The following is a 12,898-nucleotide window of genomic DNA, read 5'->3' on the forward strand; positions in this document are numbered from 1 at the left end:
AACATATAAAGGCGAGATAAAGCCTGGTCTTGCCATTTAAGTTGGTTCCTGAGTCGTCTGTGCACAAAAAGGGCACCTCAGCAGAGACAATTCCGATTTTTGGGAAAATCCAGTCTTCAGCCAGTCCTTCTCGGACTTTGCACCATAAACCTGGAACTCACTGGGCTTCAATTAGTCTAAGCCAGGGAGTGCTTAGTTTGAGCTTGTAGTTCCCGGTGCTATGCACCAGCACTTAATTGTCAGCATTGAGGCCTGTGACAGTCTGCCACAAGGTGGTGCTGTCTGGCTAATTTGGAGATGACCACAACAACAGTTATTTATTACCTCCATATACTATTATCTGCCACCCAAGCCATTCTTATAGCTCTGGGGGCCTGAAATAGTCCAAATTGTAACCCTTGTAGGAGTGTGAATGTTAATACTTCTGTTGTTACTATCAATGGCAGGACTGGCAGGGGCAATGTGTGTCACAAGTTGCAGTGGCCTCCTGAGGAGAGCCCTGGGACTTATTTTTCTGCAAATGAAGCACTGAAGCCAGATGCTCAACAGCTATCGCTGATGTACCTCAATACTGGGATGGCACTCTGCCGTCCCTCATGGTACTGGCGGAGGAAGCACTCGAACATCGAGGATAAATACAGAATTCGATGCTATCTTTCCATTTGCAGCTCTTCCTGTTAAAAATGGAATCCTGCTCTTCATCTGATACCAACCATTAACTCAACATTTGCTCTTAAGGTTGGTGGGGATAGTTTCTAGCACAGGATAGGCCACATAGTAGAAAAGTTGTAACTGCATCTTTGCATAAGTAGTATAAACAAGTAGCCTATTTGCAGTGGGGACTCTCGAAATGCTTACAAATAGTCATCCCTTAACGTATCTCACGATAGGTTTTGGGACATTTGGTACTATCCTCTCAAAATAAAAAAGTGCCAGTACTCAGTGCCGGACAGTACCAGCCCATTTAAAGGACTGATTATCATAATCAAATCTAGATAAGGTCCGAGAAGGAACGAGTGAGAGAAAGGGGGGATCAAGGGATAAGACAGAGAAAAAAGGAGACAGGAGGGAGAGATAAGAAAGAAGCATAGGCAAAAATAGAGAGTACAAACAAAATAGACAGACGGATACAGGGAGGAGAATGTAGGAGAAATAGCGAGTGGACAGGACCATATTGAATGCAGAAGGGCAAACATAAAGTGATGGTAGACTCATGGAGGGAGGGGGAAGGGAGACCTTTAAGTAATGCTTAAACGTATGAGGACTTGACTATTGCCACTTGGCCAAAATGCTTTCAAGTGCACTTTTGTGCACTCACTTAGGACCAATGCTCCTGAAGGGGGTGATGCCGTGACCCAGTCAGCTGCTGCTCCTGTGACTGGGTAAGGAAATAACATTAGCGCCCTTTTCATGGTCAGATGTATTACCAACCCCGCGCCACATTGCCCTCATGGCCTACCACTAACACTGCTATTGTTTGGTCCTCTGTGTTCAGTTTTGTGTCCCTATTTATTTAGAGCTGCCTCTAAAAATCTCTCCAGTTTTAATTATGCTTATGCTCGGTCAGTTTTCACCGATGGTAAAGTCTAATACAGTGATACTCAAAGTACGGCCCGGGGGCCACTTGTAGTCCTCTTGACCTTTACATGCGGCCCTACTCCGCCCCCGGTGAATAGCAGCACGAGCAGCTGTTTAGTTGCTGAATTCTAATATTTAGAAAACCATGTTAAATAAACAGGCAAGCATTTATGAACCTGCAAATAAATGCTTGCCTGTTTATTTAACATTTTATTAGACCTCCTTACACAATCCCTGACCCACCCAGACCCCCTACCCCCACTGTGCTGGTATCAGTGCGGCCCTCAGTCACACTACAGACCATACTTTGTGGCCCCATAGCAAATGTTTGTGAGTACCCATGATCTAATACATTGTTTCAAACTCTTGAGTTTGAATGCTCCCAATTCCACTGTATTACTACACCATAATTCCTAACTAAAGCCGTCTGGAAATATGAAACCTTGTTTGCCCTTGAAAGAACTGCTTCGGTAAATTTGAAAGGGTACTCTCTCTTCTTAAGCGCACGTAATATCAAGATCCCTTACTTCCCTGGTACGAGCATTTCCAATGCAGGCTTTTTTGTGCATGCAGTACCTGTGTTTAGTCTGTAGGCGGAGCACATCGACTGTGAGCAAACGAACAGACGACTGAAACATTAGCACCCAGCGATGGCTAACTTTAAAACTGAAAGCCACGAACAAGGATGAGAATCCGACATGAATTTAACTTGGCACAATAAGAAAGAGGGCCCACGGCACATTACATGCTAAGACATATATATAAAAGGAAAGGACTTAAGGCCATGTATAGTATTCTCATTCTAAAGAAAGAGGTATGCAGTCTGTACACTGACTGGTTTGCAAATCGAAATGCAATCTGCGATGCCGCTTATGGACTAATATGATATATCACAAGCTGTACATTCACATGGCACTGCAAAACGACCACGTAATGAATATTAATTAGGTGGATCACAACTTTATAGTCGCTGTAATTGGCTGTGAATGCAGAGGATATGATCGAAAAAGCAGAGCAATCCTCCGTCCCTACACTTGCTTTCCCAAATGGGAAACATTTTATTCTACAAGCAGCCTGCACCCATTAAAGGCATGAGTACTACTTCAAAATAAATGCATCCCATTTGTAAAAACACTAGGGAGGCCAACCACTCCTTGCTCCCCTCGAGGCAGTAGAACAGGGGTTGCGGGGCAAGGGAGGCAGTGGGGAAACAGCAAACAAAACAAGCATTTGCAATGCATTAGGTCTCGCATTTACGCGAGTTTGAGCTATTGACATTGCAAATAACAATGCCTATTGGCATTGTGATTTACAAATAGCTTTAACTCGTGTATTTGACAATAAACGTGTATGGGAGAAGTGAAGGGAAAGAAAATTGATTGGATGCGGAGGTCAGAACTGGCGGGGTCTTGACCCTCAATTGTTCCAGATTCGGGGGGCTTCCTCAGGGAATAGTCCATCACCTAAGTGTTTGTGTTTCCTCTTCTGAGCATGGGTTGCAGAGGCAGTGTGTGCATACAGGATGTAGGGACTTCCAGTAGTGTCAAAATATCGGTTACGATGTCCAGCTCCCTGACATGTTCATAGTTTTGAAAGAAATGTTCATACAGTTTTCGAATATTTCTTGGACGAGCACACTTGAATGAAGCGGACCCTGTGCAGATAGTGAGTGCTGCAAAGCAGGGCTGGCAATTACAGTGAGCAGAGAGCGAGGCTCTTTATCAAAGAAGAGATGAGGGTGAAATGCATCTCGAGTACAAGACAGCGGTTTGAATAAACCTCTCCACTTTCTAAGGCACTTCAGGAAGCGACATGATTGCTTTGCTCTCTTCTCCTGCCTGAATGCCAGAAATACAAATGGAATGATGTCTAAGCAGCTCGCTGCACGCCTCTGAAATACTTGTGCACTGGGGATTATGTGTTTTTGTGCCAGCTGAACAATGCAGTCTTGCAAAGCAGTCATGTTTTGGGCTCGGGAAAAACAGGAACATAAAACGAAACTGGCTTAGCGAGATAACGGGGAAGATTGCAAGACAGCAAGGATGTGATAACAAGCAGGAAGTGGGATAAGGGAGGGGGTGGCAAATGGTGTGCACTTTCGCGGCCGCTTTGATGTTCTCAAACACATGCACTGTAGTTGGCGGCCTGAAAGCACAGGTTTGCACTTCCAAATCCCCCTTTTACAAAAGCTCTCGCAAGAGCAGCGCTAAAGCGCTGGCTCAGGCGAGACCTAAAAACCAACCAATTACTTCCTCACAGTCACCGTCTCCCCACCGTCGTCTTTTCGCTTCTCCGGCGAGTCCTGGCAGCAGGAAGCACACACTCCCCTAAGCCAATCACAACGCTGCATTGTGATTGGTCTGAGGGCTGTGATTCGGTGCTTAGACGGGGACTAAGAACCTGTGCATGTTCCCTATCAGGCTGTGCATTACAGGCTGGTGGGGAACATGCACAGTGTGCATGACTGTTTGGCTGGCCCAAGACGGCTGGCCAAACCGTCATGCGCACTTAAGTGCATGAACCATTCCTCCCCTTGTACCACCAGCCCCACCCCACCAGCCCCAAAGCTATGGAAAACAAAATGCTAATAACAACGTTATTATCTATTTACATTTTCTTTCTTCTGCTCTGAGAGGAGGAGCTGCCTCTGCCTCGAGTTCACCAACATGATTCCCTAATCAGAAGCTGTCTCTCAGGGTCAGTTTCTCCTTTGTGAGTCAGTTGCTACTCCAACCTCGAGAGTCGGAAACTGATCAATGGCTTGAGACCACAACTGCAGTCACTAACCACTGATCTACCCCTTCATATAGTAAATAAGAGGAAGACACATCCCGCCACACTTTGGTACGCCTCTAATTTGCTATTTGAAAAGGATACCAAAGGCACAGAAAACTTTTCTGACTCATAAAAGGGCATTTGTACATTGTGAAAATTCTTTTTGCAGTCACAAATTTTATGACGTTTGCAACTTGGCAGCTGCAGTCTGCGGGTGAAACATACTGAGCCCACAGTGATCCCCTAGACCAGTGATACTCAAAGTACAGCCCGGGGGCCTCTTGCGGCCCTCTTGACCTTTACATGCGGCCCTCCTAGGGAACAGCAGCACACAAGCTGCTGTTTAGTGGCTTAGCACTAACATTCAGAAAAAAATGTTAAATAAACAGGCAAGCGTTTATTAACCTACAAATAAATGCTTGCCAGTTTATTTAACAATTTTGTAGACCTCCTTGCACAATCCCTGACCCACCCAGACCCCCTATCGCCACCCTGCTGTCATGAGTGCGGCCCTCGGTCACACCACAGACCGTATTTTGTGGTCCCCGGGCAAAAGTTTGCGAGTACCCATGCCCTAGACCTCGTAATTCCAATGAAGCTGCAAACTCATTTTAGTGGCCCCATCATACTTACGGTGGCCCTTGTAATCGAAGCCTCACAGGCTCAATCAGCAGCTTGCCGACAAGCAATAGGTGCTCTCCCAGGAATCTGCAGGCTGTAGCAGCAGCCCGCCTCCTGAATCAGAAGGGGTGGAAAAGGAAACAGATGCATGGCATTGTGTTACAACCCACGTCTAGCCGTGCACCAAACATACCTGGGTCTCGCAGCTTCATTTCCATGGCGTGCAGAGAAGTGACCTCTTCCTCCTCAGGCGCGTGGATCACCATCACTGTTGATCCCAAAATACTCAGGACACAGCCCAGTTTGCCGTGAAGGTTAAGCTTCTCGTTTAGGAAATGTGATGACAGCACCGCGCTGTGTGAGGCAAAAGATAGAAAGTCTCTTAATATTTATTCTGTTGTGACTTTGAATACATGCCCCGTGCAAGATGTACAGAGCCTGGCGGCACATCATCCAAATCATGCAAGTTCTCAGTGAGGTGACATCACACCGACATCACGCCCCCTCTGGCCCTGGTGACAGCTCGCTCCAAGCTTCTTTGTTGAACGCTCTTTATTGTCAAGCCTCCGCCATGTTTCTGTATAACAATTTGCTTTCCGCAAGGCATTTTCGTAGGCTTTTGAATTTTATAATTTCGTAAACCACATATGTTATTATTACTCTACTGATGATGCTTCTTTTATTGACCTTAGCATGATGAAGGGCTGAATCGATTATGCTGACATTTAACTGTAACTGGCGGAATCACTCTGAGCTCATCATCAGAAGCTGTGGTCACCGATCTGTGGCATAGTTATCTATAATGCAGAAGGTGCAGCAACACCAGGGGCCAGGAGTGCAAGAGTACCACTGTATCTCCACCACAGCTACTGTTTACTAACAAAACAGGTGATAGGAGGTCCATATTCCTTTTTTAAAAAAAAATGTATTTATTAAGTTTCAGCAATAACAACAAGTATAGTATACATAGTTCACAGATAGGTACATGCATAATTGCGACTCAAGGGTAGCATGCCAACATAAGACAGGGTCCAGCAGAAGAAAATAAAAACGGTAGGATATGACACATATCATAAGAAATATGCGACAAATACATAATCAATTCAACGAACGAGAGGACACTAGCATCATTCATGTAGAAAATCCCCTGCATGAAGCGTAAGTGAGGACAATCTAGAGCAGATCCACACATCAATACAACACGGTAACAAACAACGTTTAAGGCGTAAGGCGGGACGCTTGGTGAGAGCAAGTATCACGGTCCGTCATGTCAGGGCGTTCAAGGAGATATGCTTTAAGTGGATCCCAAATATCTCTAGGGCGGAAAATGGGGGTAGGAGCTCTGAATAGATAAATGTCTGATCCTGCCAAAAGATCATGTCACCAATCCATTCCTTAAATTTAGGTGCTCTGCGCGACCCCATCTGCACGCTACGCACCTCCTGGCCAACAGCAGGCTAAAGGCAACAAATTTGCGATGTTTTTCAGCAAGTTTTTCCGTGTAGCCAAGAAGGGCAAGGAGGGTAGAGGGGGACAACGTGGAGGATATCATTAGTTGTAGAGCTGCGGTCACTTGCTGCTAGTATGCCAGCACAGAGCTACATTCCCAGGCAACATGTAGAAAGTCAGCAGCGTCTGTGCCGCATCTATCACACTTATTATTATCACAGAGTTTATATATGTGGAGCCTGACCGGGGTATAGTATAAACAGTGTAGGAATTTATAATGAATAATACGTAGTATACTGCTGAAGGAGATTTGTGTAGTTTGCTTGTAGCAATACAGCCACTGTTGATCAGTGAGTGCATGCCCTAGCTCCAGGAACCATTTATCTCTTGCTGTGCAGGGGGAACATGTGATGTCAAGAGATATGCTGTGATAGAGGGTAGACACTAAATGCGAGGCACTATCAGTGAGCAGTACGTGGCGTAATGGTAAGACATCGGGGGGCTCCTGTGGGTATGTGGGAGTGTATTCTTGGATGCCTTGTCATAGTCGTATGTACATGAAAATGTCCATGGGGGAAGGCGGTGACTTAGCAAACAGCTGCGTCGACGTGCGGAATCTCCCTTGCAAATATAGATCACCCCAGGTAGAAATGTTGTACTTGGCTTTAGTGTTTTTAAAAGCACCCTCTTGCAGAACTGGCATTTTTGGATGATAAGTAAGGGGAAGCAGAGGCAAATATAACATAGGAGTTTGCAGACGAGCAGAGATGCGCTGCCAGGCCCTTACTGTGCAGTCCACAGAGGTCAGATTGCGAGGACGCGGTGTAAGTGGCATCAGTATAACCCCATCAAGCGGAACGGGGTCCGCCAACCAGTGCTTGGTCGCCACATGAGGCGTGTACCTGGGGGGGGTGAAACCAAAAATGGGCGTAGTGGGCTTGGGCACAGAGATAATACAGTTCGAAACTGGGAACATCGAATCCCCCCTGAGAGTAAGGGTGGGCAAATATATCCCACTGAAGTCTCGGGTGTTTACCGCCCCAGATCAATCTAGTTAATTCCGAGCGCAGGGAGGAAAAGAAATGACGACCGGGGTCGTAAGGAATATTTAAACAAGTACAAAAGTTTGGGAAGGATGACCATTTTAATGAGAGAAATACGACCAGCCATAGTGAGTGGGAGGACAATCCACCTTTTTATGCAGGTGGAGCTATGATCCATCGTCTTCCCATAGTTGAGCCTCGTCAGCCCATCACCATCAGTGGTAACATGGATCCCCAAGTATTTTAAGTCTGTGTTGCACCATTCGATCAGGTAATCCGTGTCAAATGACTACACAGAACTGGTGAGTGGGAAAAATTGGAACTTGGTTCAGTTGATATGGATCTCAGAGAGACCGCCAAAATGGACAAACTCACAGAGTAATGGATTGAGGTTTTGTGACGGATTCCGGATGTGTAGAGTAATATCGTCCACGTAGAGTGAGATTAAGATGGGACAAAGGAAGCAGCGAAGAGCCTTGTCATTATGATGTTGTCTGAGCCAGGCAGCCAGAGCTCCACGGCCAAGACGAAAAGTAGTGGGGAAAGCGGACAGCCCTGCCACGTGCCCCGGGTAATGGCAAAGGGAGGGAAGATGTGGCCATTGATAAGAACTCTGGCTAATGGAGAAGTGTACAGGAGATGCATACACGTAAGGAAACCTTTGGGAAGGCCCATACATTTGATTTGATTTGATTTATAGACTTATAGAGCGCACGATTGCCCAGAGGCGTCTTGGCGCTATGAACGACACGCAGGGATTCTATGCAATTTTGCTTGGATCACCAGATACTTAGATAGTTAGTTCTTAAATAACCATGTTTTAAGCAACCCTCTAAAAGTCATTAGTGAGTTGCTATTCTTTATTGATATAGGTAAACTATTCCAAATTTTTGCTGTTCCCAGGAAGAAGCTCCTGCCACCCCATCGTGCTTGCTTGTATCTGGGTACTGATAGAAGACAAGCTTGTGAGGACCTTAGGTTCCTGGATGGAATGTATTTTTTTATGTGTGTTTTGAGATAGTGTGATCCATTCCCATGCAGTGCCTTAAAAGCTAGGCATTGTGACTTAAAGATGATTCTTTTGGCCACAGGTAGCCAATGGAGTTCTTTCAGTCTGAGGGAGACAGGCTCAAACTTAGGTATATCCAAAATCATTCTAGCCGCAGCATTTTGCAGCCTTTGAAGTCTGGTTAGAAACTGTGTTTGGAGACCCATATAAAGGGTATTGGCATAATCCAGTCGCGATAAGGCCAAAGCAACAACCACAGTTTTCAGGGAGTCCAGTGGAATAAAATGACGGATTTTGTTAATCATTTTCAGTATACCCCAGAAGGCCGAGGCCAATTTCTTATTAATTAATAATTAATTTGCGTATTAATTAACTTTTCCAACACCTTAGAGAAGAAGGGAATTCTTGAAATTGGTCGGTAACTACTTGGCTCATTAGGATCTAGATTGCTCTTTTTCAATAGCGGTCGGACTGATGCTATTTTCCATGATTCAGGGAAAGTCCCAGACCTTATTATTTTCGAGAACACTGTTGTAAGCTGTTCACTGATCATATCTGTGAGCATGTGAAAGATTTTAGGGGGACAAGGGTCTGAGGGGGCTCCAGATTTAGTTGACATAACTGTTTGTCTGATCTGCTCCTCTGAAGGCGGACGGAAGAGAAACCTCGTACTTGGTTTTGTGAAGCAATTTCCTGCCGTGCTGTCGTCAGAGGCTAGCTGTGAGCTATCTTTCAGTGATTTATATAGTGTTTCCACTTTGTCAATAAAAATGTTCCCAGGGTGTTGCAGAACTCTAAATCAATCTGCTTCTGAGAACTCTCTGGAGGGCCAGTAAGTTTTTTCACCGTATCGAACAATTTGCTGCAAGAATTTTTTGATTCTAAGATCTTATTAGTAAAATATTTGGACTTTTCCTCTTTAATAGTTTTTTTATAATCAAGTAACATCTGTGCATACTCTCTTTTCCTCGCATCCTCATAATTTGCTCTCCACCTTCTTTCTGACCTTCTGCAGGACTTTTTAAGTTCTCTAAGTTTGTCCGAGAACCAGGGTTGGGAGGGTTGCCATTCAAACGTTAACTTTTTGTCTATTGTGACGCCTAGGTTCCTCACTTTTGTGACTGGGGCTGGACATTCATCTAGGTCAGCCGGCCACCATCTTGGAGACCAGAAGGATGTCTTTGCTCCAAATAGCAATACCTCCGTTTTCCCTCCATTCAGTTTGAGGTAATTTCTCTGCATCCAGGTATTAATCTGTACCATGCAGGTCTTAAATCGGTCAGCTGTCTCCTCTACGTTGTCAGACACCGAGACCACTATCTGTGTGTCATCGGCGTATGAGACTACCGAGAAGACAGCTTTCCTGATTAGGGCCGCCAATGGTGCCACATAAACATTAAAGAGAGTGGGGCTAAGGGAAGAGCCCTGAGGCACTCCACATGACAGATTGAAGGATTTAGAAACCAATCCATCCATTTCTACAGCAAACAATCTGTTTGTTAAGTAAGATGAAAGCAGTGTGGTGGCAGTGTCATGGAACCCTAACTCTGTTAGTCTTTCAATTAGGATTCCATGATTGACTGTGTCGAAGGCCGCCGACAGATCTAATAAAATTAAGGCGGCCTTCTTTCCCTCATCCAGTGTAGTTCTAAGTTCTTCTACTGCCATTACCAACGCTGTCTCGGTTCCATGTCCTTCTCTAAAGCCATATTGTGAGTAGTCTAAAAGATCTTTTTCCATGATGAAGGTTGAAATTTTCGTATTAATTAACTTTTCCAACACCTTAGAGAAGAAGGGAATTCTTGAAATTGGTCGGTAACTACTTGGCTCATTAGGATCTAGATTGCTCTTTTTCAATAGCGGTCGGACTGATGCTATTTTCCATGATTCGGGGAAAGTCCCAGACCTTATTATTTCCGAGAACACTGTTGTAAGCTGTTCACTGATCATATCTGTGAGCATGTGAAAGATTTTAGGGGGACAAGGGTCCGAGGGGGCTCCAGACTTAGTTGACATAACTGTTTGTCTGATCTGCTCCTCTGAAGGCGGACGGAAGAGAAACCTCATACTTGGTTTTGTGAAGCAATTTCCTGCCGTGCTGTCGTCAGAGGCTAGCTGTGAGCTATCTTTAAGTGATTTATATAGTGTTTCCACTTTGTCAATAAAAAATGTTCCCAGGGTGTTGCAGAACTCTAAATCAATCTGCTTCTGAGAACTCTCTGGAGGGCCAGTAAGTTTTTTCACCGTATCGAACAATTTGCTGCAAGAATTTTTTGATTCTAAGATCTTATTAGTAAAATATTTGGACTTTTCCTCTTTAATAGTTTTTTTATAATCAAATAAAATCTGTGCATAATCTCTTTTCCTCGCATCCTCATAATTTGCTCTCCACCTTCTTTCTGACCTTCTGCAGGCCTTTTTAAGTTCTCTAAGTTTGTACGAGAACCAGGGTTGGGAGGGTTGCTTCCTGTTGGACAGGAAGGTTTTCTTAGGAACTACTAGCTCTACCGTCGATTTGGTCCACAAGTGCAGTCTGTTGGCCATACCATTTGAGTCAGTTTCTAAGTTTGGCTTTGATGTTCTTAGTACATCTTGTAGCTTGGAGATATCAGTATCTGTCCAGTCTTGGTATGTCGTTTTAGCCCGATTATCAGTAGGTGTTCTTGATTGTCCGTTATCCTGTAAAGTGAATACTATTGCTTTATGGTCTGACCAAATAACTGGAATAACTTCCGCTATTTTTAACTTGGGGTTGGATGTAAAAATACCATCCAAGGTATGTCCTGCGTAATGAGTGTCTTGACTGACAATCTGTTTTAAGGAGAAACTTGCCATGGAATCAATAAGTGCTGCTGTATTTTTGTCCTCTTCTTTTTCTAAATGGAAATTAAAGTCTCCTAATACAGTAAAGTTAGAATGCTTTATACTGGATTCTAAGAAAGGACTTATCTTCTCCAGCAGGGTATTCTGAGCTTTTGGAGGACGGTAAATGAGGAGGCCATTTAGCGTGTAGTTGTCGTGGAGTGTTATATGAAATGCTAGGGTTTCGCACTCTGGTGAACTACCTCTAGCACAACCCAACACTCTAAATTCTTCTCTAAAAATAATAGCCAGCCCTCCGCCCCGCTTATGTTCTCTGTCTGCTCTAACCATAGCGTAACCCGAAGGGAGTGATGCATTTAGTTCCTTGTTTGAGGTGGCATCAGCCCACGTTTCTGTGATGAATGCCAGATCAAGTTTCTGGCTTTCTATCAGATCCGCCATTTCGGTATTATGTCGAATCAGTGATCGTGCATTGATTAATACTGCTCTCCACTCCTTCGGCTTTGATCGGTTATTTAGTGCCTCTTGGCTGGTGATATTTTTTACCTTGATATAACAGAAGTTTAACTTTCAGTGTCGGCACTTCCTAGGTTCAAACCTTAGATCTAATGGTGTGCCACATCCCCTCTTGATGTTCGTATTCAGCTTTAAGAGTTCCTCTCTGGAGTAAGATATTAATTTGTGGTATTTGGCAATTGAAGCAGGGGTCATGGCGCTGGACGCGGGCCAGACGCGGACGGGCGCAGACGGGCTTGCCTTAGGCGCGCCTTTGGCGGGCCCGCGGCGCACCCGCTGCGCGCACGTGCCATTCCTCCTCTTAACTCCCCCTGGCCGTAAACACTAGCCCGCTAACCCACTCCTTCCAATATGGTGGTACCGCGTTCAAGTGTGGGCCCCCGGAGTCATCCACGAGTAAGTGCAGTGCAGGTAGGCGTGTAAAAATCTTTAAAATTATTCTTTCTAAAACAGTCTAAAAGCAATCTAAAAGTATTGTTGTTTTCAAAATAATTATCGCGTTTCTGGCGGGGATTCCTTACCGTCGTTTCACTCCCAGCTCAAGCCTCAGGACGTCAAACTGGAAGCCCGCTTGTGCCACTCCTCCTCTTCACTCCCCCTGGCCGTGAACACTAGCCCGCTAACCCACTCCTTCCAATATGGTGGTACCGCGTTCAAGTGTGGGCCCCCGGAGTCATCCACGAGTAAGTGCAGTGCAGGTAGGCGTGTAAAAATCTTAAAAATTATTCTTTCTAAAACAGTCTAAAAGCAATCTAAAAGTATTGTTGTTTTCAAAATAATTATCGCGTTTCTGGCGGGGATTCCTTACCGTCGTTTCACTCCCGGCTCAAGCCTCAGGAGGTCATACATTGGAGAATGGTGAAAAGGTAATCCCACTCCACGGAATCAAAAGCTTTCGTGGCGTCTAAAAAGACTGCCACTAGTTCCAGTTGAGGGTCAACATTTTGTAGGATAGAAAAAAGAGTGCGGAGGTTGTGGGAAGTCGCCCTACTGGGAATGAAGCCAGCCTGGTCCGGCAAAATCAGTTTATCCATTAGGAGGCTAAGCCGATTAGCTATCATCTTGGCAAGAATCTTAGTGTCAG

The 12,898-nt window shown here is 44.9% G+C and overlaps 1 protein-coding gene across 1 annotated transcript in view; it reads right to left on the reverse strand.

Moving 5' to 3' along the window:
* The window catches only part of NIPAL1 (NIPA like domain containing 1), a 157,282-nt gene that overhangs the window by 13,846 nt on the left and 130,538 nt on the right, over positions 1-12,898 (reverse strand). The window contains 1 exon segment of the mRNA XM_085642144.1: positions 5,168-5,328. Within this exon segment, the coding sequence (XP_085498270.1) occupies positions 5,168-5,328 (161 nt within the window).

This window comes from Triturus cristatus, chromosome 2_2, assembly GCF_964204655.1.
Source record: "Triturus cristatus chromosome 2_2, aTriCri1.1, whole genome shotgun sequence".
Lineage (NCBI taxonomy): Eukaryota > Metazoa > Chordata > Amphibia > Caudata > Salamandridae > Triturus > Triturus cristatus.